Below are 27,748 nucleotides of genomic sequence, written 5' to 3'. Positions count from 1 at the left end.
ACAGAAGAGAGCTATCTATTTTGCTCCTGAAGTGATGGTTGGGTTTTCTGTATTATAATTACTTAATCTTTAAGACATGCCCTTGTTTAAACATCTAATGATGTTGGGTAGGTGTTAGATGATATTTTATTAAAAGATTGTGTTTTGTATGATACTGATTTTTGATCTGAGTAAATTGTGTTAAAGGATTCATTTGGAAATGCCTTGAAAGTTTTCTACATTTATAGTTTTTGAGATTCATTTTCTGCCCTCTATACTATTGTTTCTAAATGATAATTTTTATAGGAAAGACTAGTGTTTTTCTTTTTTTAAATGATAGATTTCATAGACTTATTTCTTATTAAATAGATTTATCTAGTTCTCTTTCTCTCTCTCTTTTTTTTAATGTATTTATCTCTTGTAGTCTACTGGTGCCGTTGTGACGGAGAGTCAGACTTACAAAAAGCGAGCTGATTTCTTGAGTAATGATGATTATGCTGTGTATGTAAGAGAGAACATTCAGGTGAGTCACTGTCTTAGGCTGGAGACTAGCTCATTTTTCATTTGGCATATGTGTGAGCATCTCCTACATGCTGAGCTCCAGTGAACAGAGGCCTCTGATGTTAGAGAGCCTGCCTTCTTGTGGTGAAGACAAAAATCAGACCTATCCCATAAACTCTATGGTCTATTAGGAGGACATGCATACCATAGCAACAAGAAAGAACAGGCTAGAGTGAGGGATTGGAGTTAGGGTGCTTTGTTGGGAAGATGGTTGGGAGCTTGTTGGGAATATACAGGCCTACAGATGTGAAGGGGTAGCTCAGCAGCTTCCAGGAGAGGTCCAGGTATTTAGATAGGCCACTGTGGCTGCAGCAAAGTGACCAGAGGATGGAATTGTAAAAGGTGGATAATTGGGGCCAGAACTGGAGGACACAAGTGACCTGTCCACAGTAGACACGGTACAGATATATTATTTCTTTCTTATCCCCATTTGTGACCCTTTTAAAATTTATTTGTAAATAAATAATTTATTTTGAAACAAATATTTCTATATTATATTTTCTTACATCTTTTTTAATGCCAGCTAACTTGCTTTGGCCATATCTGTTTTGTATAGTCCTTTATCCACCCAAATCCTTTGTTTTCTCATTCAAATTTTTTTTTTTAATAATTTTGGAGGAAAAAAATCTTAGAAATACCTGATTTTACCTATAACTTTGTCATTATACATCTCTGATGAAGGATTTCCTTTGTAACATGATGACATTACTTTTGCCCAACAAAATAAACAATTCCTTAATATCATCTCATACCCAGTGATTGCTAAGGTTTTCCCAAAAATGGCTCTTTATGATTAATCTGCCTTCCCTCCCCTGACCAATCTGGATATAAGGACATCACATACCTTACTTTTGGTATATCCTAAGTCTCTTAGTCTAGAATAGTCACCCCTTAGCGCAGGCTACTATAGCAATACCATAGACTTGATAACTTAAACACAGACATTATTTTCAAAATTCTGAAGGTTGTAAATCCAAGTTCAAGGGATTAAACTGGTTTCTCCTGAGAGCCCTCTTCTTGGCTTATAGATGGCCAACCTTCTCACTGTATACATACATACAGTGGGTAAGGGGAGCAGGAGCAAGCAAGAAAGTTCTATATCTCTTCTTATAAGAACACTAATCCTAGCTGGGCACCTGTGGTGCATTTCTGTAATTCTAGCAAGTTGGGAGGTTAAGGAAGGGAGATCCCAACTTAGAGGCCAGCCTCAACAAAATAACAAGACCCTATCTCAAAATAAAAGGTGTTGGGATTGTGGCTCAGTTGTAGAAGGCCTCTGGGTTCAAGCCCTAGTACTACCAAAAAATAAAACAACAAAATAAAATACACTAATCTTGGGCTGGGGTTGTAGCTCAGTGGTAGAACACTTGTCTACCATGTGCGAGGCACTGGATTTGATCTTTAGCACCATATATGAATAAATAAAGGTATTGTGTCCATTTACAACTAAAAAAATAAAAATAAAATAAAGAATATTTCAAGGGCTGGGGATGTGGCTCGAGCGGTAGCGCGCTCGCCTGGCATGCGTGCGGCCCAGGTTCGATCCTCAGCACCACATACAGACAAAGATATTGTGTCTGCCAAATACTAAAAAAATAAATAAATAAACATTAAAATTCTCTCTTTAAAAAAAAAAAGAATATTTCAAAATGAAATTAAATAAAAAAACAAAACACACAAACCCCCACACTAATCTTTTTGTATTAGGACCCTGCCATTATGACTTTATTTAACCATATTCGGTTCCTTAGAGGCCCTGGATCTTAATGTAGCTACATTGAGGGTTAGGGTTTCAACACATGGATTTTGGGGGAACACAAACATACAGTCATAATACATACTTCTTCTTTTTCCCCTGCCCCTTTTTTACAATTAAATTTTTTTGTTTGTGTGGTCACAGCTATATCCTCTAAATATTTACATTCTGGAATTGGAGGTGGGTTCCTTGTGGTCATGGTTAACATGTTCTTTTTTCTCTATTTCTTTAATAAAGTAAGAGAACTGGAAGGTGTTTATACTCAGTTTGACTTTCAGGCAGGAAGACTTCGTAGGTGGCAGTATGCTCCCTCTTGTCTCTTTTTGACAGAATGGGTAGGTTGGGTCTTGTCAGCTTACTCCTTCCATGATGAAGCCCTCCATAAATTGTTCATCTCTAATAACTTTAATAGCCATAAATGTCATGACCTAGACTAATCATTAGGGACTGCATTATGGGGGTTTTAGTTCTTGTTGTGGAAAAATTTTCTTATCAACTCTGATTACTTTTTATAATACCATTTTTATAGGAAACACAGAATAAATGCATGATTTATTTTGATGGGCATTGATAAATTTTCAGAATGATGCCCTAGTGCTCTGGTGCTTGTAAAGGTGCCCACAAAGCTTTGGTTTGTTTTTATCATGAGGATGAATTAATTCACTGGCTTTAGGATTTGTTGTGGTTGAGGTGTGATTCCTTTTGATGATCAGACTGTTCTTTTGAATGAACCCAATAATTGTTGTTAGATCCTTTACTTACTTTATAGCCAAGTTGATCCAGGCTCATCCTGTATATTTCCTGCCCCAGATATAGAGCCGGCCAGTTTTCTAAAGAACCCTGGTTTCATTTAGTGTAAATAATACTTGGATCTGCATTCTGGGTGCTAAACAAATTTTTAAAGAATAGAACATTACTAATAATGGTTCATTTCATCTAGATACATTGCCCTGGACTTTTAATTTCATTTCAATTTTAGGTGGGAATGATGGTTAGATGCTGTCGAACATATGAAGAAGTGTGTGAGGGCGATGTGGGCAAAGTCATCAAACTGGATAGAGATGGATTACATGACCTCAACGTTCAGTGTGATTGGCAGCAGAAGGGCGGCACTTACTGGGTTAGATATATTCATGTGGAACTTATAGGTGAGCACATTCTTTATTAAGCTCTTTGGCCTGTTAAGAGACAGAGTTCCCAGTAATGAGTGCTAGTTAAAGTGCATTTTATTGTTGAATTCTCTAGGCTATCCTCCACCAAGTTCTTCTTCTCACATCAAGATTGGTGATAAAGTACGAGTGAAAGCCTCTGTTACCACACCAAAGTACAAGTGGGGATCTGTGACTCATCAAAGTGTGGGAATTGTGAAAGGTAATGTTATCCAGGGAATAAAATTCCAAATGCTGACTTTTCATTAACTCAGGGCACACAGCCCCACCTCATGAAGAAGAAAGCCTCATGGTGGTGGTTGGATTTTTTTGTTTTTGGTACAGGTGGTTGAATCCAGTGGTGCTTTACCACTGACTACATCATCAATCCTTTTTTCCTTTTTTCTTTTGACACAGGGCCTTACTAAGTGGCTGAGGCTGTCCTCAAACTTGAGGTTTTTCTGTCAGAGCCTCCCGAGTCACTGGGATTACAGGTGTGCCCCACTACACCTGGCTCAGTAGCAGTTTTTGACTGTCTAAAAACAAGGCTAAAGGCCCCAAAGTGCATCTGCTGTTGAATCTAGTTCAATTTATTAACTCACTGCAATTTGGGAGGACATATACCCTGGGGATCTGAGTGTGAGCAAGAACCAACAGGGTTTATGTTGAGTACTAGGGGGAGGGTTTGAGGAAGCTAAGGGTAATTCTAAGATTGTGTATCTAAATAAATATTATCTACATGGCAGGAGGAATGGAGCCAAGCTAAAATTGTGATTGCTATAGAAGTAGCCATTCATATTAGCCAGTGTAAGGAGACAGGTGGTTAAATTTGTGGTTTGAATTAGATTTAACCTTGATTAGACACGATTTCTTTTTCTTTTTCTCCTCTCCCCCACCCCCTTTTTTTTCTGTAGTAATAGTGATTGAACACAGGGTGGTTCTTCCACAAAGCTGTACCCCTAGCCCTTTAAAAAAAATGTTTTGATACAGGGTCCCAGTAAGTTGTTGAGGCTATCTTCAAACTTGGAATCCTCTTGCTTTAACTTCCTGAGTCACTGGGATTATAGGCAGGTGCCACCATGCCTGGCTTTGATCAAACATTATTAAGGAAACATTTTGTTTTTGCCTTGATCCATTAGTCACAGAGTGACTTTATTTGATATTGGAGTTCTATTAATTTATTCTGTCAGTTGTTTTGCCTGTGGTCAGGCCATCTCTGGCTCTTAGGGACTGCTTTTTTTTTTGACTTTTATGAGGTACAAAATTTAGTACTGTATTTAAGAAATAGAAATATGGAAATAATGGGAGTTAGGACCAGGAAGCATAAAATTTTCCTCAGGTTATATTTAATGAGAAATTGAGATTGCCAAACATATGGCACACTATGAAAAATATATTATGTTCATTTTAACACTTGCACAGGAAAGAATTAAATAAGCAATTGTATCTTTAAGCCCTTCTGATGCCACAAGGGTGGTGCTTCCTTAGTAGATGGGGATGTTGTTAGAGCCTCTCAGGTTATGTAAGAAGAAATGGCTTATTTAATATTTTACTTTTTAAAAACAATTTTCTTTGCTTAAGATATTCTTAAAGATTTGTAAATCAAAACAAAGACAAATTTTAAAAAGAAGAATTGGGTTCTAAGTCACTTTTTTAAAAAAAATATTTTTCAGTTGTAGATGTACACAATATCTTTATTTTATTCACTTATTTATTTTTATGTAGTGCTGAGGATTGAACCCAGGGCCTCACATGTGTGAGGCAAGTGCTCTATCCTTGAGCTACAACCCCAGCCCTCTAAGTCACTGTTTTGAGTGGCAAATTACTTTTTATCAAAGGATAAGAGAAGTCTTAACATTATTATTTTGTTTTTTATTCCTTAACATATTCAAGGTACCAAAAGGAATTTTGAATGTGGTGTAATTAAAAGTTTCTTAGTGGTTCTGTCCCTAGTGCCTCCCCCTCCCCAGGCCCCAGCCCAACACAACTTTATACTGTGGAAAATTATAAACATATGTAAAAGTAGAAAATATAGTATAATGAATCTCTATGTGTGTATTAGCTTGAATTGTGGTCAATTTATAGCTAAAATTGTTTCCATGGTTCCTTCTCTTGATTATTTTGAAGCTAGCTCCTGATGTTATATATCATTTTATCTGTTAAGTATCAAGGCACATACCTCTAAAAGATGAGGACTCTTTGTAAAACATAAGTAGCTGTAATTTTACATGGCTAGGTATGTTTTAATTTTAATTGTGAGTTTATATTCATGATAAAGATTTCTCATCTGTTTTTCATGCTTCCCTAGCTTTCAGTGCCAATGGGAAAGATATCATTGTCGACTTCCCTCAGCAATCTCACTGGACTGGGTTATTGTCAGAAATGGAGTTGGTGCCTAGTATTCATCCTGGGGTTACGTGAGTTTTAATTTTAATGATTGCTAAATTCTTTTGGGGAGGAAAGGTTTTCTTTTGAATTAATTTTAATAAATAAATTCATCTTTTTCTTATCAACTCAATGATTATTTTAAAAATAGGTGTGATGGCTGTCAAATGTTTCCTATCAATGGATCCAGATTCAAATGCAGAAACTGTGATGATTTTGATTTTTGTGAAACGTGTTTCAAGACCAAAAAACACAACACCAGACATACATTTGGCAGAATAAATGAACCAGGTAGGGTAGAATGGTTATCCATCAAATATCACTAGTAAGATAATCACTGTGGGAACAAACATATTGGAATTTTTTTTTTGGTAGGTTCATAGGTAAATAGTGAGCACAATTGAACAGAAGTGTTGGTCCTGCTCACTGCTGCCTGTTTTTATAAGTAAGGGGAGGAATTAAGGTAACAAGTTTTATTTATCCATTTGTCTGTTAGTGGACATTTGGGTTGTTTCTGCCTTTTGACTGTTGTGAATAATTCTGCTGTGAACTTTGATGTTCAGGTTATCTATTTGAGTCCTTGTTTTCAAAACTGTTCATTGTGTACCTAGGAGTGGGCTTGCAGGGGATTTGGTAGTTCTTTGTTTAATTTTTGGAATTATTGCCAAGGTACTTCTAAGAGTAGCTGTTTCATTTTATATTCCCACCAGCAATGCAAATGGCTTTAATTTTTTTCCACATTCTCACCAACCCTTTTAATTTTCCAGGTTTTGATTGATCAAAGCCATTCTAGTGGTATCTCCTGCGACCCCCACTCCCCCATTCCTAATACCTTGGATTGAACTCAGGGATGCCTAACTACTGAGCCACATCCCCAACCCTTTTAAAAAAATATTTTATTTAAAGACAGATTCTTACTAAGTTGCTTATTAGGGCCTCATTAAGTTGCTGAAGCTGGCTTTGAACTTGAAATTCTCCTGCCTCAGCCTCCGGAGCTGCTGTGATTGTAGGTGTGAGATACTGTATCTGGCTCTCACTGTGGTTTTGATTTGAATTTCCCTAATGACAACTATGTCAAGCCTATTTTTGTTGTTGTTGCTTTTGCATACCTTCTTTGAGGGAAGTATCTTTGCAAATCCTTTGCCCATTTGAGTTCTTTGTGCATTATGGATATTGTATTCTAATAAGATACATATTTTAAAATATTCTGTCCCATTCTGTGGGTTATTTTTACTCCTTTATAGAAGTTTCTAATTTTTTAAGAGAGATTTTTAATTGTATATGGACACAATACCTTAATTTTATTTATTTATATGTGGTGCCAAGGATTGAACCTAGTACCTCACATGTGCTAGGCAAGTGCTCTACCCCTGAGCCACATACAACCTCAGCCCAGAAATTCTTAATTTTAATGAAGTTCCATTTTTCTCCTTTTGTTGCTTGTGCATTGGATCTTGTTTTGCTTTTATTGTCAATTTAACCATTGCCAAATTGAAGATTGTGAAAATTAGTCCTTGTTTCTTTCTAAGAATTTTGTAGTATGAGTTTTTAACTCTTTCATCTATTTTTTTAAAAAATGTGGATTCCTTTGTTTTTTTTTTTTTTTTTAAATCTATCTTTGTTTATTTATTGTTATGTGGTGCTAAGGATCAAACCCACTGCCTGACATGTGTGAGGCAAGCACTCTACCACGGAGCTACAGCCCCTCTTTGATCCATTTTGAGTTAATTTTTAGTCTAAGGGTAACTTCATTGTTTTGCTCATGCATACCCATCATTGCCAGCACCACTGGTTAAAAAGACTGTCCATTTGGTCTTGTTGGCTCTCTTGTGGAAAGCCAGTTGGCCATAGATATGAGGGCTTATTCTGAATTTTCATTTCTGTTCTGTTTTTTCTGTTTACCCTGGTACCTGTCAGAGCTTTGTAATAGACTTAGAAATTAGGACGTGTGAGGCCTCTAAATTTCTTTTCCCTTTTCAAGATTGTTTTGGCTACTTAGTGTCCCTTAAAATTCTGGGTGAATTTTGGGGTAATTTTTTCCACATTTGTTAAATAGAAAAAAAAAGACATTGGAATTTTTTTAGGGATTATATTGGATCTCTATATTACTCTGGGTAACATGCTCATTTTAATAATATCAAGTCTTCCAATTCATGTCTTTGCATTTACTTAAGTGTTTTTTAATTTCCTTCAACAACATTTTGTCATTTTTGGTGTACAAGTCTTACATTTTCTTGGTTAAAATTATTCCAATGAAGACTTGTTTTTCATGCTATTTTAAATGGAATTTTAAATTCCATGAAAATGGAATTTTCATGGATTTTAAATGGAATTTAAAAAATAAACTTCCATTTTGGCACTATTTGTTGCTAAGATATAGAAACTTTTTTTGTGGCTAGCGTATACATAAACTGATTTTGTGTGTATCCTATAATTTTGCTCACTTTAATTTGCTCTAATGGTTTTTTTGTGTGGATTCTTCAGAATATTCTATATATAAGATAATTTCATCTATAAACAGAGGTAATTTTAATTCTTTTCAATGCCTTTATTTATTCCTCCTCTTCGTCCTTCATTATTCAGTCCTTTTTCCTCATACTGCCTCTGCCCTTTTCCGTCTTCCTCCTTTTTGAGGACTCCCCTTTTACCTGTGTTTGACTTAATCTCTGTCCAGGAAGTATTTTACTTCTCATTGTGGTTTCTAAATTATTTCTTTTCAGTTCTTAATTCTAGGTATTTTATTAACTCTTTTTTTTTTTTTTTTTTTTGTGGTGCTGGTGATTGAACCCAGAGCTGCATGCATGGTAGACAAGTGTTCACTACTGAGCTACACACCCTCATCCCTATTCATTAAGATTTTCTTTTTTAATTATTGCATTTATCAGTTGTAGTCTTTCTATTTTTTTTCTTTTTAATAGTTTTCAGTTCACTGCTAAAATGTTCTATAGTTTCTTGCCTTTTTGAACACAGTAAGCATAAAGTCTTATAATTCTGTGGATCTATTTATGTTCATTTCAGGGAGTTTTTAATCATGTTTTCTTGTATCCTCATGTACCATTATTCTGGGTTATACTGAAAGATTATTTCTTGAATCAATTTGAGGCTATTGTTCTCTTTCTTCAGTAATTGACAGAGAGAAGGGATTATTCTACCATGAAATAGGGATAAGTAGGTATCTGATCTCACCCTAGTCAACTTTCAATCATTGAGAAGATTTCATGCTGAGGTGCAATATGTAAAAAAAAAAAAAAAAAGAAATCCCATCAAACAAATAAACAAAAACCTTTTTCATAGTTCACCCTTATTTGTATTTCCTGTTGGGAGCTCAAGTGTGGATTGTTTTCTGTGAACATCCCTCCTGTTCCTGGTCTTCTGGACTGTAATTCCCATCCCCTTTCCCCTTCCAAGGCTGGCAGAGTGCCATGCGTTAGGGGCTCTGTGTAGAACCTGACAAGATAGCATCAGGGAAGATGAGCCTATGATTCAGGGTACACCTCATCTCCATTGATTGCCAGTTTCTGTAGATTCTGGCCTTGTCATTCTCTACTCTCATTAATTCTAATACTTTCAAGATGATTTAGTCATTTTTTGAACATTTTAGCTGGTTCTTCCATTTGTTGTCAATGAGAAAAGCTAGTTGGATTTCTGTATTTGTCATTAGTGGATATGGAAGCTATTTCAAATTTGATTTTTGCTCTGCATTTACAAAAGCATTTTTATTTTTTTGTGGTGTTGGGAATTGAACCCAGGCCTTCTTTAAGCTAAGCAGATGCTGTACCACTGACCCACATCCCCGTTCTTTTTAATAAGAATATTTCTGTGAGGACTATTACTGAACTATTCCCACAACCTGTCTGAGTCCTTTTTGTTTGGAAATATACTCTTGTGGTTATCAGAGATTTAAGTGGAATGAATTAAAGCATTATATAGACTTAATAATTTGGTGTAAAATACCAGATTGATAAGGTTTTTTGAAGCCATTTTTGATATTTATTAACTCTGTAATTTTTAATAGAGTTAGAAGTTCATCTGTATATAATATTCCTGATTTCTTGGTCATGAAGGTTTTCTCCCAGTTTAGCAATTGTTAACTCTGTTTTTGACCATGGGAAATAGGACAGTCTGCAGTCTTTTGTGGCCGTTCTGGAAAACAGCTGAAGCGCTGTCATAACAGTCAGCCAGGAATGCTGCTGGATAGCTGGTCCCGCATGGTGAAGAGCCTGAACGTGTCATCTTCTGTGAATCAAGCTTCTCGTCTGATTGATGGCAGTGAGCCCTGTTGGCAGTCATCTGGGTCACAAGGAAAGGTAGTGTGCAGTGGTGATAGGGCAGGGAATCAAGAACTGCTTTCATTTAGGTTTTTAAAATGAACTTTGAAAAACCAACAGTTTTAGTGATGGTACCTGTTAGTACTCATTTTATGTTTCAGGTCATAAATTGTTTTGAAATAACAGAATAACATGCCATCCAATTTTTCTTGTCAAGAGTTTTTTTTTTTTTAAGTTGTAGGTGGACACAACATCCTATCTATCTATCTATCTATCTATCTATCTATCTATGGTGCTGAGGATCAAACCCAAGACCTCACACATGTGAGGTAAATGCTCTACCACTGAGCTACAACCCCAGACCATCAAGAAATTTTAAACAGTATAAGTAACAGATTTCATCCAACTAATCAATTGATAGGGGGTGTTGTAGGCTTTTTTTGTTGTCCTTTTTTGCTAAAAGCTGTGAGTTCCAATTCTGGCTCTGGTAAGAAGTGTTTTTGTTTTAGGATGGACTGAAGCTTTCTTGGGCAAATCCTCGTGATTGCACTAACATGTGGGTTTACCTCCTGTGGGCATATAGGGCAGACTTGGGCAGAGGGATATTTTCTCCATCTTGATCCTAGTATTTTCTCTCACCCACTCTTTTTTTTTTTTTTTTTTTTTTGGTATCAGGGATTGAACTCAGGGGCACTAGACCACTGAGCCACTTCCCCAGCTCTATTTTGTATTTTGTTTAGACACAGCGTCTCGCTGAGTTCTTAGTGCCTTGCTATTGCTATGTCTGGCTTTGAACTCATGATCCTCCCATCTCAGCCTCCTGAGCTGTTGGGATTACAGGCAAGAACCTGGCTTCTCACCTACTCTTTATGGTACGAAGGAGCACCCTTGGTCAGGAGTCTATAAATATATCATTTCCTGGACTTTGAGTGAGTGATAGGGAGGAATTTAAATACACTTCAGTACACTTTAAATACACTTTTCTGACCATGCATATGACATTCTTGTTTCTGCCAGGGTAATGCATTAATCTCTCTCATGCTATATTTTACATTTAAAAAAATCTCATATAAACTAAAGCTTCAGTGATACTATTTTAATAGCTGAATTTTGCTGAGAGTGTTTTTTTTTTTTTTAAAGCATTGGATTCGTTTGGAGATTTTTCCTGATGTTCTTGTTCATAGATTAAAAATGATAGTGGATCCTGCTGACAGTAGCTATATGCCTTCCCTGGTTGTGGTGTCAGGTAATGGAATTCATTTCTCAAAATGAAGTATCTTTCCATCTTTTAATAAAATTCTTTTGTTTAATTCCTTGATTTTTTCCCTTTTTCTAGGTGGAAATTCCCTTAATAACCTAATTGAACTAAAGACAATCAATATTAACCCCAGTGACACCACAGTGCCTCTTCTGAATGACTGCACAGAGGTAAGTAGCAGTTGTCCTGCTCCTTTTTAATGATTTACAAATGGTAAGGGAGGTGGCTTGGATATTATTTGTATTCTAGCACTGAGCCCCATTTTTCTTATATTCTGACTAAATAATCCATCATACTTGTTTAAAATTTAACATTATTTTGTCAACTTGTTTTATACACTTGAATCTGCTATTTATCAGATCAGTTTGAAAAGGAAATAAGACATTTCATTCTCACTATTTTACAGCATGGGTAAGTGCCCCTGGTACAAGTCAACAGGCATTTGATTGAGGGCACTCTTTGCATCTGCACTTTTTTTGTCATCATTAGTCTGCAGTGGTTTTTCTGACCATGCATGTGAAATTGAAATTACTTTTTTTGTTTTAATAACCTTTGGTGTCAAGTGCTGAACTTGTCATGTGGTAGCAGTCTTTCAGTTGACAATAAAATAGCTTTTAGAATGACTCCACATTTATTGTATTTCTTAAAAATTCTGAGAGAATCATTGGGAGCTGTTTTAAGCAGTAAATACTACAAATCATCAATATTCTCTTCTCTCAAATCCTCCAGTAAATCTTTTCCACATATGATACAGGCACAATTCTAATATTTGAAGTGTATTTAAAAAGACTATCAATTAACAGAGTTTTCTCTACTACGTGCACTATTGTTTTGTGACGACTAATTTAATTGGCACAATGATAGTAGATAACAATATTATATTCATTCAAAGTTTATTATACTTGAAGAGTTTACTTATAAATTACTAAATGCATTATATCATGTGTGTATGTGTGTGTGTGTCTCTGTGTGTGTGTGTGTGTCTGTGTGTTTATGTTGCTGGGGATTGAACAAGCTCTCTGCCACTGAGATACAACCCAGCTCTACCATTCCTTCTTATTTTCTAAGCTTTATTTGAAATTGACAAATAATATACCTTCATTTTGACACATCATACATAAATGGAATATAGCTTCTCATTCTGGTTGTACGTGGTATAGAATTATACCAGTCACATAATCATATATGCACATAGGGTAATAATGTCTCATTCATTATGCTATCATTCCTACTCCCATACACCTTCTACTCCCTTCATTCTCCTCTGTCTAATCTAAAGTACTTCTGTTCTTCCCTAGCTGCCCCCCCACCCTTATTGTGAATTAGCATCTGCATATCAGAGAAAACATTTGGCCTTTGGTTCTTTGGGATTGGCTTGCTTCACTTAGCACGATATTCTCCAGCTCCATCCATTTACTGAAAATGTCATACTTTCATTCTTTTTTAAGGCTGAGTAATGTTCCATTGTGTATATGTACCACATTTTCTTTATCTGTTCATCTGTTGAAGGGCACCTAGGTTGGTTCCATAGTTTAACTGTTGTAGAATTGAACTGCTATAAACATTGATGTGGCTGTGTCACTGTAGTATGCTGATTTTAAATCATTTGGGTATAAACTGAGGAGTGGGGTAACTGGATCAAATGGTGGTTCCATTCCAGATTTTCTAAGGAATCTCCATTCTGCTTTCTAGAGTGGTTGCATCAATTTGCAGTCCCACCAGCAATGTAAAAGTGTACCTTTCCTCCCACATCCTCGCCAACATTTATTGTTTCTTGTATTATTGATAATTGCCATTCTTACTGGCGTGAGATGAAATCTCAGTGTAGTTTTGATTTGCATTTCTAATTGCTAGAGATGTTGAACATTTTTTCATATATTTTTTGATTGATTGTATTTCTTCTGTGAAGTGTCTGTTTAATTCCTTAGGCCATTTATTGATTGGGTTATTTGTGTGGGTGGGTGTGTGTGCATGCGCGTGTGTATGCACGTGCACACGCATGTGTGTGTGTGTGTGTGTGTGTGTGTGTGTGTGTGAAGTTTTTTTTGAATTCTTTATATGTCCTGGAGATTAATGCTCTATCTGTGGTGCAGATGTGGTAAAGATTTTCTCCCATTCTGTAGACTGTCTCTTCACGTTATTGATTGTTTCCTTTACTGTGAAGAAGATTTTTAGTTTGATTTCATCCCCTTTATTGATTCTTGATTTTAGTTTTTGTGCTTTAGGAGTCTTGTTAAGGAAGTCATTTCCTAAGTCGATGTGGTAGAGATTTAGACCTGCTTTTATTTCTATTAGGTGCAGGGTCTCTGTTCTAGTGCCTAAGTTCTTTGATCTACTTTGAGCTGAATTTCATGCAGGGTGAGAGATAGGAGTTTAATTTCATTCTGCTACATGTGGATTTCTAGTTTTTCCAGCACCATTTGTTGAAAAGGCTATCTTTTCTCCAGTGAATGTTTATGGCACTTTTGTCTAGAATGGGTTAACTGTATTTTTGTGGGTTTGTTTCTGTTTCTTCTATCCTGTACCATTGGTCTACATGTCTGTTTTGGTGCCAATACCATGCAGTTTTGTTACTATAGCTCTGTAGTATAATTTAAGGTCTGGATTTGTGATGCATCCTGCTTCACTTTTCTTGCTATGGATTGCTTTGGCTACTCTGGGTGGGTCTCTTATTTTTCCAAATGAATTTCATTATTGCCTTCTCTATTTCTATAAAGAATGTCATTGGGATTTTAATAGAAATTGCATTAAATCTGTGTAATGCTTTTGGTAGTATGACTATTTTGACAATGTTAATTCTGACTATCCAGGAACATGGGCTGTCTTTCCATTTTCTGAGGTCTTCATCAATTTCTTTCTTTAGTGTTCTGTAGTTTTCATTGTAGAGATCTTTCACCTCTTTTGTTAGATTGATTCCCAAGTATTTTATTTTATTTGAGGCTATTGTGAATGGGGTAGTTTTCCTAATTTCTCTTTCAGTGGGTTCATCACTGGTGTATACGAATGCATTTGATTTATGGGTATTAATTTTATATCTTGCTTCGTTGCTGAATTCATTTATTAGTTCAGAAAACTTTTTAAGAGGTTTGGTGTACATTATTTCAGAACTTCTTAGCTTTGAGAATCTAGGTTGAGAAGTCAGCTAAGATCCAAATTGGTTTCCCCTGTATGTAATTTGATACTTTACTTTCACAGCCTTTAAAATTCTATCCTTATTCTATATGTTAGGCATTTTCATTATAATGTGACTTGGTGTGGGTCTGTTGTAATTTGGTACATTTGGAGTCATATAAGCCTCTTGAATTTGATTTTCCATTTCATTTTCTGATATTATTTTATTGAAAATATAGTACATTCCTTTGGTTTTTATCTCCATCTTCATCTATCTTGATAAATCTTGAATTTGTTCTTTTTATGTTATCTTATAATTCTTGGAAGTTCTGTTCAAGTTTATTAACATGTTCTCTCTGTGGTCTTCTTCATTTTCAAGATTATATATTTTGTCTTCATTGTCTGAGGTTCTGTCTTCCAAGTGGTCTAGTCTGTTGATGCTTTCCATTGAATTTTTAACTTGTTTATTGATCCCTTCATTATGAGAATTTCTGCTTGATTGCTTTTCAGAATCTCTATATCGAAGTGATCTTTTATCTCCTGAGTTTTATCTCTGATTTCAGTCCTTACATCATCCTTTACATTTCTGATCCATTTAACCATGTACATTCTAAATTCCTTCTCTGACATTTCTTCTACTGTGTCATCAATGGATTCTATTACTGGAATATCTTGATTTGTTTGGGATACTTTGTACCCTTTTTTTTCCATGTTGTTTGTGTGTCTGCCCATCTTACAGTGTGGATCTAAGGCAGTACAGTTTCTTCCCTGTGGACTTACAGTCTCCCTAAAGATTTCTAGTACCTTGCCTTTCAGGAAGAGACAAATGATAACAACACGTAGCAAACAAAGTTCAGTCTTAAACCAAATAACTTCTATTAAGTTATCTACAGTTGTGTCACAATAAACAGAAATAATGTGTTCAATTATTGTCTAGAATATAAGCAGTAAATTTGCAAAAGGGTTTACAATTTCAAATGGTGGACAAAGAACAGAAGTGGTGTAGGATGTGTTGTTTTTGAGGAAGGAGGGGAAAAGATACAAGTAAAAAATTATAGGAAGAATGAAAGAGGAATTAATAGAGGTTGGCTTGTTGAAAAGCTGTCTGTTTGCTTTTCTTGGTTCCTGCCTCGGAGCTACCAGGGAAGTGACCCCTCTATTCCACTGTATTGCTGATTTCCTAGTTACTGTTCATTCTTTAATATTATTGAGCTATTTTATGATATAATGATTAATTACAATTAAAATCACTATTAATATATAAGTTGGAAAATTATAAAAATGGAAGATAATGAAAAAACATGCTTGTAATTCCAGTGACTCAGGAGGTGAAGGTAGGAGAACTGCAATTTTGATGCCAAACTGAGCAACTTAGTGAGACCTTGCCACAAAATAAAAATTAAAAAAATGCTAGGGATATATAGTTTAGTGGTAGAGTGTCCCAGGCTCTTTCCCCAGTACCACAAGAAGAAAAAAAGGCAAAGAAAAGAAAAAAAAAAAACCATTGAGCTTTTCTGAGAAAAGATAATACTGAGTTATAGTGAATTTTAGTGTTCACTTATTGCTAGGTAACTGAGGGCAGTTATTAGTTTTATGGATTTTTGTGTTTTAACTAAATCAATAAGTACAGTTAATAAAATCAACAGATGAGATTGTCATTTATAAGTGGTGTACTTAATGTAAGAAATTTTCAATTCAGAACAATTTATTCTGTAATATTTGATAAGTACACAATATCATGTATATAAGAATATGAAGCATTGTGTGTAAACAAAAGAGTCATGACCTACCATCTATCCCACAACTAACTAAAATATACCATTCCTTTGGAATTGTTAGACTTTTGTATGAGTGTTCTTTCTTTGGGGTACTGTAAATATACATGACAGTGGGATTCATTATGTCATACAAGCTCCTAGACTCTTTATCATAGCCTTTCCTATGTAAATGGCTTGTTAAGGGAATTTTCTAACATACAAAGGAAAGTGTACCAAAACCTTCATGATCCCATCACTTGGCTTCAACATTGAAAGTATCAATACATTTTGCCAGTTGTGTGCCACTGTTTTCCTCCCACCTCCTTTCCCTTCATCAGCAAGTTCTACACATGATCTTCAGTAGCACTTACCTCGTATTCATCTCTAACAAAGATTTAAAAAACAAAACAATACTCTAGCACCCTTATTATATCAAATATTTTTTCTTTAACTTCATCTAATATCTAGGCAGTGTTCTGATTTTCCTAATTATCCCATAAATGTCCTTTTCAAGTCACTATATGTGACTCTTCATACAAATAGTGTCTATAGTTTGCACCACATTTAAGTCTTAATTCTCTTGTTTTTTTTTCTTTGCTAAAGAAGAAAAAAAATGAAGTCACCTTTTCCCTGAGGCATCATTCATATTTTTTATTTGGCTTTTGCATCCTGGTGATGTTGTTCAACATGTATTTCCTGTGAAATAGGTAAATCTTGAGGTTTGATCAGGTCCAGTTTAGGCAATCAAAAGTAATTGTTAGGGGCTATGCTCAGTGGTAAAACACTCATCTAGCATGTACGAAGCCCTGGGTTCAATCCTCAGCACCACATAAAAATAAATAAATAAAATAAAGATATTCTGTCCAACAACAAATATATATATATATATATATATTTTTTTTTTCCCCCAAAGTAATTGTTAGTGTTATGTGCTTCCTGGTATATATCACTTTGTTTACATGTAATACAATGATAGGGGATTTTCGTCTGTGCCATGATAAGAATGTGACTTGCCAAATATAGGGTGCAGGACATTTGTAGGACAAACATATGAACTTTAACAATCAAATGGCAAACAAGTAACAGAGGGAGCTTGGATCTTGTTTATATTCTGAATTGAACAGCCAATAACAAATGACAATCAGAACATTTTGATCACTGTAGGATTATTAGACGATATAGGAATTACTGTTTGAGCTATGGAAATAATAATGTGGATATGGTTTTAAAAAATTCCTTAATTTAATAATAAATACTGAAGTTTTAAAACAGCATAATGCCTGGAATTTTCTTATCATAATCCATATATGAGTAAGATTGGTATATGTTGATAATTATTGAACTGAGTGATGGGTTATGGAGTTCTTTGTGCTTTTTTCTCTAATTGGGTATATTCAAATATTTTTATTTTGTTTTAAAAATTATGAAGGTTCCATGACTATCTGACGTTTAATCTCTTCATACTTAACACATCTTGGTTCATGAAAATGCTAAGAGAGGAAGGTTTGTCATTCAGTAAGCCTATCATTCTATTTTATTTTAGTAAGAAAATTAGTCTAAGCCTCAAGAAGACATAGCTGGTGAATTAATGACTTTTTTTGAAGGCAAAGATTACTAAGATATGGCTGTATTAATTTTTTAAAAATTTTTTACTTTTTTGGTACCAGGGATTGAATTTATGGGCACTCAACCACTGAGCCACATCCCTAGCCGTATTTTTTGTATTTTATTTAGAGACAGGGTCTCACTGAGTTGTTGCTTTTTGCTGAGACTGACTTTGAACTTGCAATCCTCCTGCTTCAGCCTCCTGAGCTGCTGGGATTACAGTGTGCACCACCACGCCCGGCATTAATGGCTGTATGAACTTTGATATCTCATTTGGTAGTTCCAGAACTTAAGGATCCTAACATACTGCATGTCCTATGTCTCAAATGTTCTGCTCTTTAGCCCCCCCCCCCCAAAAAAAGAATGTGTTTGAGTCTAAATAGTATACTTCATTGTTTTCCTGTCTAGTATCACAGGTATATTGAAATTGCGATAAAACAATGTCGGAGCTCTGGAATTGACTGTAAAATTCATGGCCTCATCCTCCTGGGACGGATCCGTGCAGAGGAGGAGGATTTGGCTGCAGTTCCTTTCTTAGCTTCAGATAATGAAGAGGAAGAAGATGACAAAGGCAACAGTGGAAGGTAGGAGTTATTTGTTACTTTTGCTCACTTATCATTCCAAATTCTGACTTTCAAAAATAAATATTTAATTACAGTATATTTCATAAGGAAAGTGGTCTTATGCCCATAAGAATGTTTGGAGAGCTTTAGCTTCAAAAGTTGCAATTTAACTTTTAAAGAAAATATCTAATAAAGAAATACTTCATATTTAAAAAAAAAATACCTTTTAAAGAGTGAAATAAAGTAAATAAAGATGTCTGATTTTTCTACCTGAAATATCACTGTTGCTAGTTTGGTATAATATCTTTTATATTTGTTTCAAGACAAAAAGTTTTTACTTTTTTTCCCAAAATGTATTTTCCTACAGAAATGTTATGGTATAATTTATAGCTTTTTCTCCTTAATCATTTTATCATTGCATTTAAAAATTTTTAAACATGTAGTTCAGTGTCACCAAGTACATATGCACTGTTGGCAATGTCTAGCCGTCACCACCAGCCATCTCTGGAATATCCATGTCATTAGTTTGCTGTATACAGTTTTGGAGTCCAATACTTCATCTTATGACTGTTCCTTTCTGAATGAACAGTGTGGCAATGCCTGTTGCTATGTTCATCAATTTAATGTGTATCTATGGAACACCTACCACAGTCCAGTCCTATGATGCACATGCAATAAAACCAGACAAACTCACCTTATTGTGTTACTATGGCTGTGTTCAGTGGCAGGAAGGATGCCTTGTGAGTCTACAGTGGAGTCTTATCTCTAGACCATCCTTACAGGGAAGAGTCAGTGTTATCAAAGCAGAATGGGTGGGCAAGGGTACTCCTAATATGGGGCGTAGCATGTGCCAGGTGAAATCAGTATCTGCCATTTGTGCAGTGGCTGCTCTAGGCTCCATTTTACCAGCAGCAAACAATGAAGATAATTACAGTTTTTATAAGTTGTATTTTCCTAGATAAATTGGAATAAGTGAAATTGCTAAGTCAAAAGGTATACAAAATAAACTGCAATGTTTTCAACATTCTCAAGGTGTTCTTGGGTTGCTAGTGGGGCTAGAGCCCTCCACAAATGTCCTTTTCTCCAAGTTCTTCCCAGCATGTGACATAAGGAGACACAGGAGCTCTTCCTGCCCTGCTGTTAAGCACATTTTCTTAGTCATGGATGGCAGCAACTATGGTAATAAGTCAGATTATCTTAGGGCTCTTGTTATTGGGTTTGGATTCTGTTCTGTATTTTGTTTTTTGAAAATGTCAAAAAGTTTTATTGATGTTGAAAGACCTTTTATATTTCTATCCTGTTTTATTTCAAAACCTTTGCATGTAAGTTGAAAAAAATTAGTATATACAGCATTATCTTATGTAGAATATATGTTAGGCTGTACATTGTATCTGTTTGCATTAATTAAACTTTTAAGGAATTTTTAAATTTAGTAGCTACTAAAATGAATTGGACAAATTCTAAAATAAATTCTAAACTAAAATATGTGCCATATATGTGAAATAACCATAAAGTTTTGGGCTTTACTCATTGACCAGATTTTTACATGATTGAACATATTAACAAAAGGAATCTATATATTTTAACATAATAGTGCTTTTCCTGTAGGGTATCATTAATTAGCTGATAATTTCCAGATGAATCAGTGATTTTGGCATTCTCCCACAAGCCTAGCTTCCAGATGGGATGTGCCCGCAACAACCATGTGTAGCAGATCTCTATTCTGACTGTTTCATATTTTCATGCTACCAGTCATTAACCATCCAGAATATCATTCCTGGTTTCCTATCCATGTTTTTGACTATTCCTGGTTTCCTATCCATGTTTTTGACTGAAAATGTTTTATAATATATTTTAATACCTTATGCATCAGCGTGCTCTACTGTGCCTGGTATCACATGAAAGAGTTTTCCTACATTTTTATTTCCAAACCATAAAATTCTGGTCCCTTAAAGTAAATATATCAGGATATAACATTAAAAAAAGAACACCTAACCTATCTAGAACCATTTAATTTCTTTCACCTTAGTTTATAAGAACAGAACAAAGGCAAATACAATGTCCCAGACTCAAAAGAAGCGGTTCCTTAGCACTTGGCATCAGACTAAAACAATCTAACACTGTGTACTAAGCACTTCCTGGCTTTATCAGGTTCAAGAATGAGAGTACTTTGGCCGCTGTTGATTAAACTTCCAACCTAACAGGGCTAGGTCAGAGACAGGAGGAGTAAAGTGGAAGGAGTAACTCATCCAAGGAAAGGAGATGAGGACCAGTGTTGTGGGCAGGGGGAGGAAAGAAAGAAAGAAAGAAAGAAAGAAAGAGAGAGAGAGAGAGAGAGAGAGAGAGAGAGAGAGAGAGAGGGGGGGGGGGAGGGAGGGAGGGAGGGAGGGAGGGAGGGGGAGGGAGGGAAGAAGGAAGGAAGGAAGAAAGAAAGAAAAGAAAGATTGATTTTGCCTCATGTATCTGTGTTAGAATACCTCTAACATCATACAGGCACATTTGCTTTAATCTTTCTTTTGGAAACAGACAGACAATAAAGATGGTTTAGAGACATTGCCACAAGGCCATTCCCAGTGACATTCCACATTTCTCTAGTGAGTTTTTTTTTTTTTAAGTTGTAGATGGATAGCTTGCCTTAATTTTGTTTGTTTGTTTATTTATAAATAGTGCAGTGCTAAGGATTGAACCTAGTGCCTCACACATTAGGCAGGTGCTCTGCCACTGAGCTAAAGCCACAGCCCTTTCCCCAGTGTTTATATGCATCCTGGTGAAGGATGGGAATTGTTTCGTGTCAGAACATTTGTTATGTTCAACTTGATATTTAAGAAGAAAGACATTCATAGTATATCATAGAAAAGATCTGTATCAAAAATAGCTAAAATTAGATTGTGGTAAAACTTATGTAGATATTTGAAATTTTATTGTATTAAAACAAAATTTTGAATTTCTGACAGTAACCGGAAAGCTTTGATTGATTGAGGTTGCTCTTTTTTAATTTTTTAAATGTTTTATGTTGAATAACCTCTATTTTTGTGTTTTCCTTTGGGTAGCCTTATTAGAAAGAAGGCTGCAGGGCTGGAATCGGCAGCTACAATAAGAACCAAAGTGTTCGTGTGGGGACTGAATGACAAGGACCAGCTGGGCGGGCTCAAGGGCTCTAAGGTATCTAGATCTCCCTGGGCTGACACTTTGTATCACCTGCTGCTCCATGACTGAGGAGGAGGCTTGCCAATGCCTTTATCCTCGAAAAGCTCAGCAATGGCTAGCTTCTTTTGAAGTTTTTAATAATAGTCTATATGTGTGTGCTGCAACTCCCCACCCCCAATTGAACAGGCCTTGCGCATGTTAGGTCTACCACTGAGGTACATCCCCCAGCCTCTATATGTGGTTGGTTGGTTGGTTGGTTGGTTGGTTGGTTGGTTATTTATTTATTTATTTATTTATTTATTTATTTATTTATTTATTTATTCATTCATTCATTCATTCATTCATTTATTTGTTTATTTATTCATTTATTTATTTATTTTTCCAGTACTGGCAATTGAACCTGGGATCCTTTGAAAAATGTTTTTATTTTGGAACAGTATTTTGCTAAGTGCTAATGTTGACCTCAAATTTAGGATCCTCTGCTTTAGCCTTCTAAGTAGCTTGAATTACAGGCATGTACCACAATGCCCAGCTATATGTGGTTTTTTAACTTTCAAAAGTAATTGTAAGCCTTCATCCTTAGAAAATAGTTAACTTTAGATATTGTTGTATTATTGCTATCTTAAAATAAACTAGAAAATAAACTTTTGGAACAATTTGGCAAATGCATAGGTGAAAATTGTAGACCATAACTATATTTATTTTCAATAAACGTTTCTTCTTATCATGAACAAAGTGTGTAAAAATGTCATAATGGTACTAAGATGAGCAAGATGTAACTTCTGCTCTTTGGACACTTGGTAATTGAGCTACTACCATGTGAAATAGCTTCTGTAGGGAAAAAAGTTCTTTTGAGCACAGAGAAACAAAACACAGGTGCATGTGCACATCTATACTTGTCAGCTTTGAAGGGCTTGTTGTGGGGAGAGAGACCTTCATGTTCTCATTGATCTTGTTGATATCATGTAACCATAACTGTGCCATACCTTCTGTGTTTCTAATGTATACTTAATCCCATAAGTAATGAGATAAAGAGTTAATTTATAAAGTATTATAACTGGTTTAGGAGAAAGCTGATTTTTTTAAAAAGAGTAGATGCAATAAATGATGCATTTGAACTAGAGTTGAATGTAATATACCTTTCATTTTTCAATGTCTTTTGTATGAGGAGTCTTAGAACAAAATTCTTGCAATTTTAGTTCAAACGATTTTCTCTTTAGATGAATAAATATACTTCCTTTTTTGTGGGGCGGGGGGTACTGGGGATTGAACTCTGGGCACTTGACCACTGAGCCACATCTTAAGCCCTATTTTGTACTTTATTTAGACACAGGGTCTCACTGAGTTGCGCCTCACTTTTGCTGAGGCTAAATTTGAACTCATGATCCTCTTGCCTCAGCCTTCCCAACTGCCAGAATTATAGGAGCATGCCACTGCGCCTGGCTACTGGTTAAGTGGGGTATTTATTACTTGTCCTAAGTCTTATTACCTTCATTGTAAAGAAGCTCAGATGGGCTAGGGTTGTGGCTCAGCCGTAGAGCACTCGCCTAGCACGTGCAAGGCTCTGGGTTCAATCCTCAGAACCATGTAACAATAAATAAATAAAATAAAGATATTGTGTCCAACTACAACTAAAAAGTAAATATTAAACAACAACAACAACAACAACAACAAAAAAGAAGCTCAGAAAGTTAGAACTCATTTATTTGGAACCTGTCCTTTCTAGATCCAACTAAGCTTCATCTTTATTTGAATAACTTTGAATTACATTTATATTTTAGAACCCTATTTTCTAAAATAAGTGACAGTAAACTCTGGGTATCTCAGCTATGCTAGTGCAGGGCTCTATAGTAGTTCCTGAGTCATGGTCACTGTTAGAAGCTGGGATTCTGCTTGCTCTCACATATGGAGTTTTCCTACGAAGGTCCATTAGGGTTTCAAGGTTGTGATGGAAATTCTTACTTCCACTGCAGTAGTGACTACATGACAATTTCTAAGGTGTGGAATAGTAAAGTGTTTCTTAGACAAGGGGTGCCAAGAATTTTAAGTTAAATTATACTCCTCTACAATGGCAAATATACACATATAATTTCTTAGTGATGTGAGTGTCAGAATCAAAGAGAATGAGCAGGACATGGCTTGAAATAAAACAGTTTACCAGAGGTTTGTTTTTATCTTTGCATTATGGGTATTTTACTTTTCACCTTTTGTTATGAGACTGTTCAAATTTAGCCAGGTAGAAAGATTAGAGTCATGAGCCTTCATGTCCTTATTTCCAACTATAAGAGTTATAAATAATTGTCTACATTTTGTACCTACCCACACCTCTGATCTGGTTTATTTTGAAATATATATCAGTTAATCCTTTTATCCTTAAAGTACTTCAGTGTATGTCTCTAAAGATAAAGAGTTTCTGTAGTTAATATAGTCATATAAATTAACAATAATTCTTATTTCATCTAGTAAGAGCACTTAAAATTTTAGAAAATATAATTATTTACAAATTTACAAATATAATTATGTTTTTATTTCTTTTGCTTTTAAAAAAATAAACCTATTCTAGATAAAGGTACCTTCGTTTTCTGAGACTCTGTCTGCTTTGAATGTGGTGCAAGTGGCTGGCGGTTCTAAAAGTTTATTTGCAGGTATGATTATTCTAATATATAAAAATTTATGAATTGCACTTAGTGAGCGTGCATGTGCACATATGCACAAATTTTGTGTTGGGAAAAGTGAGTCTTCTCCTGGCTCTTGTTCCTTGTAGTTACTGTGGAAGGGAAGGTGTATGCTTGTGGAGAAGCTACGAATGGCCGACTGGGACTGGGCATGTCTAGTGGAACAGTCCCCATTCCGCGGCAGATTACGGCCCTCAGCAGCTATGTGGTCAAGAAGGTGGCAGTTCACTCAGGTAAATATCCAGCATTAGCATTTGCATGCAGAGTAAGCCTGTGCTTCTATTCTTCAAATAAAAAAGACCCTTAAATAATTTTCCCTAAGGTATTCTCACATTCTTTTTCAAGTCTTTATTAATACGAATAAAAATTGGATAATGTAAATCTCTGGGTGGTCTGGAATTTTAACTATTGGTACTAACTGCTAAATGAGGTTTTTGTTTGTTTGTATTTTAAGCAGCATTGTTGGTATTTTAGATATATAGATGTACCCGTCAGAGTATGGGGTGTTTGTTGGGCCCATTGTATCTTTGATGTCTTAAAGTTGTGTGCTTAAATGTGTGTTATTTTTCTGATGAGTCTGTGACTCATCAGATTTAGCAAGTGTTTATGAACCCCAGTGCTAAGAAAGATTGTTTAAAAAAGATAATATCATTCTCCTTCAATTTAGAGTACCTTTACTGAATAGTGTTTTAAAGTTGTGTGGCAGGCCTTTGAAAAATAGAATTGTATTAGTTACAAAGCTCAGTGTATGCTTCTATTGGGTTGAGTTAGATGTAAACCTGTATAACTGGAAATGCAAATGATAATGCTTAAGTAAGCCAAAATTTTACTTTTCTCCTCTGTAAAATTATAGAGGTAGGGTCTGGGTCCATCCATATGTTCTCTGCGTCCACAAAGAATGCTAGCTCTCCTTGTCCACCTCTGTGTGAAGTTGACCTTGCTGCTTTCGCCTTCAGTTCCAAGACCTAGGCAGCACCTATCCTGTAGCCCACAGAGCCCTTTTTTGAGCTTTCTGTGGACAAAGAAGGCTGGGAAATGTGCTTAGCACATTGTAGCACTGATAATATGGGAGTTCTATGGTAAGAAAGAGGAGAGAATGAATTTAGGGACTAGAAGCCCCACCTATCATACTGTCCTCAGAGCCCAGGAGCTGGCAGGACATCAGGTGTATAACCAGAGGTCGTGCATATAATCCTGAGGTGGGGGTATGTGGACTGAGAGAGTATTCCATGTTGTGGAAAGAACTGATATGCTTTGAGAACAGTGAGTATAATATTAAACTTACTTAATTGATGGTACTTCTGCTTAAATAATTTCACCAATAGGTACATTGCAAAAAAGCTTAAATTGCCACCATATTTGACAATTTGCCTAATGACAAATATACTTATTTCAACATCTTCCACCTAAATTTTTGATCTTTTATACATGAACATAGTTGAAGCCCCATTAATAATCAGCATTATTTTTCTGTTTCTTTGTAAGTACAAAAATTTTTTAGAGTTAAAATTTATGGTTTATTTAAAGTTCTCTAAACTTGCATATGTGTTACTCAGAAAGCCTTCATAATAACTGTAAGTGTTGATCCCGTTTACTCATCATTTATTCAACACATTCACTGAATATATGCTACATGCCAAGTGACTTGGGTAGTTATACTGTGACCTTTTGTATGTTGCATATTGGCAACCTATGTGCATGTCAATGTTGCAGGTGGCCGGCACGCCACAGCCTTAACCGTTGATGGGAAAGTATTCTCGTGGGGTGAAGGTGATGATGGAAAACTTGGACATTTCAGCAGAATGTAAGAATGTTTTCTTCAGTCTTACTTCTTAATCAGAAACTGTAACTGAAAATATTAGTGGGTACCTTTAAATAGTTGTTTTGCATAGGATAGGTTGTTTGTGGACTACATATGTGGAAAAAATATTTCTTAATTTTTAAAAATTGTATACAGACACAATACCTTTATTTATTTATTTGTTTGTGGTGCTGAGGATTGAACCTCACACTTGCAAGGCAAACACTTGACCACTGAGCTACAACCCCAGCCCAGAATTTTTTTAACAACATGGATGAACGTATAATTTGGCTTCACATACTGTTTTAAGTTTTGATAGTGAAGTTTGTTTGAAGATCTTTTGTTGACCAAAGGTAGATTAGTGTAGATAACTTTTTTCTTTGAGAACAGGTGGATTGATTGTAGGGAGTGTAATTTGATTTTGTTTTAGGAATTGTGACAAGCCAAGACTTATAGAGGCCTTGAAAACCAAGCGCATCCGGGATATTGCCTGTGGGAGCTCACACAGTGCGGCCCTCACATCCAGCGGGGAGCTGTATACCTGGGGCCTTGGAGAATATGGCCGGTTGGGACATGGAGATAATACAACACAGCTAAAGCCCAAGATGGTGATTATACACATTTTTGTTGCTTACAGAAAGCTTACCACCTGATGATTTTAAATGCAGATAAGCCTCAAGTCTAGGAAAGTTCATAAAGATGTACATTATTGGCTTTTAGTCTGTGGAAAAAATTTCCTTTACTTTCTTGGTGTCTGTGCTTGATTCTGTCTTTAAATTTGTAATTGAGTAGGTGAAAGTCCTTCTTGGTCACAGAGTAATCCAGGTTGCATGTGGAAGCAGAGATGCACAGACTCTGGCTCTCACTGATGAAGGTGAGCACCTGTTGTGGTCTTAAGTTTGGGGGTGGGTAGGAACGTATATGAAGTGCTGGCCTTAAGTAATATTTTTTAAACCTAGGTTTGGTATTTTCCTGGGGTGATGGTGACTTTGGAAAATTGGGCCGAGGAGGAAGTGAAGGATGTAACATTCCCCAGAACATCGAGAGACTAAATGGCCAGGGTGTGTGCCAAATTGAGTGTGGAGCTCAGTTCTCCTTGGCTCTCACCAAGTCAGGAGTGGTGTGGACATGGTATGTATACTACCTCACTGCTGCCAACATTTCTGTGCTTTGTAAGGCATGTGTGAGGATCCTTGACCTCACATCAGGCCCACCTTGGGTGCTCGTAAAATCATTGTATAACTCATCCCAGCATCTTTGTTTTTTTATTTGTATTGAGATAGGATTAATGATGATATTACAAGGAGAAAGTTCCTGTTATCAATAGGTCATTTTGAAAAGAATGCTAGGGAAATTTTAGCCCACTTACCTTTCCTATTCAGGTGAGATGTCGGTGAAGTATTTCTTCCACTTTCTTTTTTTTTTTAATATATATTTTTTTTAGTTGTAGTTGGACACAATACCCTGATTTCCTTTATTTATTTATTAAAATATTTATTTTTTAGTTGTACATAGTACCTGTATCTTATTTATTTTTATGTGGTGCTGAGGATCGAATCCAGAGCCCCGCATGTGCTAGGTTGAGCACTCTACCACTGAGCCACAACCCCAGCCCCTTCTTCTACTTTCTTAGTATACCAAAACCCCAATGATAAAATGAGAGCAAAATAGAAATTTGCATCCTTTGGTCCTAGAAATTTTATGTGTGATTCTTGCAAAAGCTTAATTTTATTA

General features: G+C 35.7%; 1 protein-coding gene across 6 annotated transcripts in view; it reads left to right on the top strand.

The window, feature by feature from the left end:
• Herc2 (HECT and RLD domain containing E3 ubiquitin protein ligase 2) overlaps nucleotides 1-27,748 on the top strand; it is a 202,151-nt gene that overhangs the window by 114,936 nt on the left and 59,467 nt on the right. For all 6 annotated transcript variants that reach the window (XM_078049112.1, XM_078049114.1, XM_078049113.1 and 3 more), the window contains 16 exons: nucleotides 404-502; nucleotides 3,276-3,444; nucleotides 3,542-3,667; nucleotides 5,753-5,861; nucleotides 5,981-6,120; nucleotides 9,946-10,136; nucleotides 11,238-11,343; nucleotides 11,434-11,525; nucleotides 18,237-18,412; nucleotides 21,442-21,553; nucleotides 24,102-24,183; nucleotides 24,303-24,446; nucleotides 25,927-26,017; nucleotides 26,445-26,622; nucleotides 26,807-26,888; nucleotides 26,974-27,145. In XM_078049112.1, the coding sequence (XP_077905238.1) occupies nucleotides 404-502; nucleotides 3,276-3,444; nucleotides 3,542-3,667; nucleotides 5,753-5,861; nucleotides 5,981-6,120; nucleotides 9,946-10,136; nucleotides 11,238-11,343; nucleotides 11,434-11,525; nucleotides 18,237-18,412; nucleotides 21,442-21,553; nucleotides 24,102-24,183; nucleotides 24,303-24,446; nucleotides 25,927-26,017; nucleotides 26,445-26,622; nucleotides 26,807-26,888; nucleotides 26,974-27,145 (2,069 nt within the window). The remainder of the gene's footprint in view (nucleotides 1-403; nucleotides 503-3,275; nucleotides 3,445-3,541; nucleotides 3,668-5,752; nucleotides 5,862-5,980; nucleotides 6,121-9,945; nucleotides 10,137-11,237; nucleotides 11,344-11,433; nucleotides 11,526-18,236; nucleotides 18,413-21,441; nucleotides 21,554-24,101; nucleotides 24,184-24,302; nucleotides 24,447-25,926; nucleotides 26,018-26,444; nucleotides 26,623-26,806; nucleotides 26,889-26,973; nucleotides 27,146-27,748) is intronic.

This window comes from Ictidomys tridecemlineatus, chromosome 5, assembly GCF_052094955.1.
Source record: "Ictidomys tridecemlineatus isolate mIctTri1 chromosome 5, mIctTri1.hap1, whole genome shotgun sequence".
In the NCBI taxonomy this organism is placed as follows: Eukaryota; Metazoa; Chordata; class Mammalia; order Rodentia; family Sciuridae; genus Ictidomys; species Ictidomys tridecemlineatus.
This window is presented reverse-complemented; position numbering and strand designations above follow the sequence as displayed.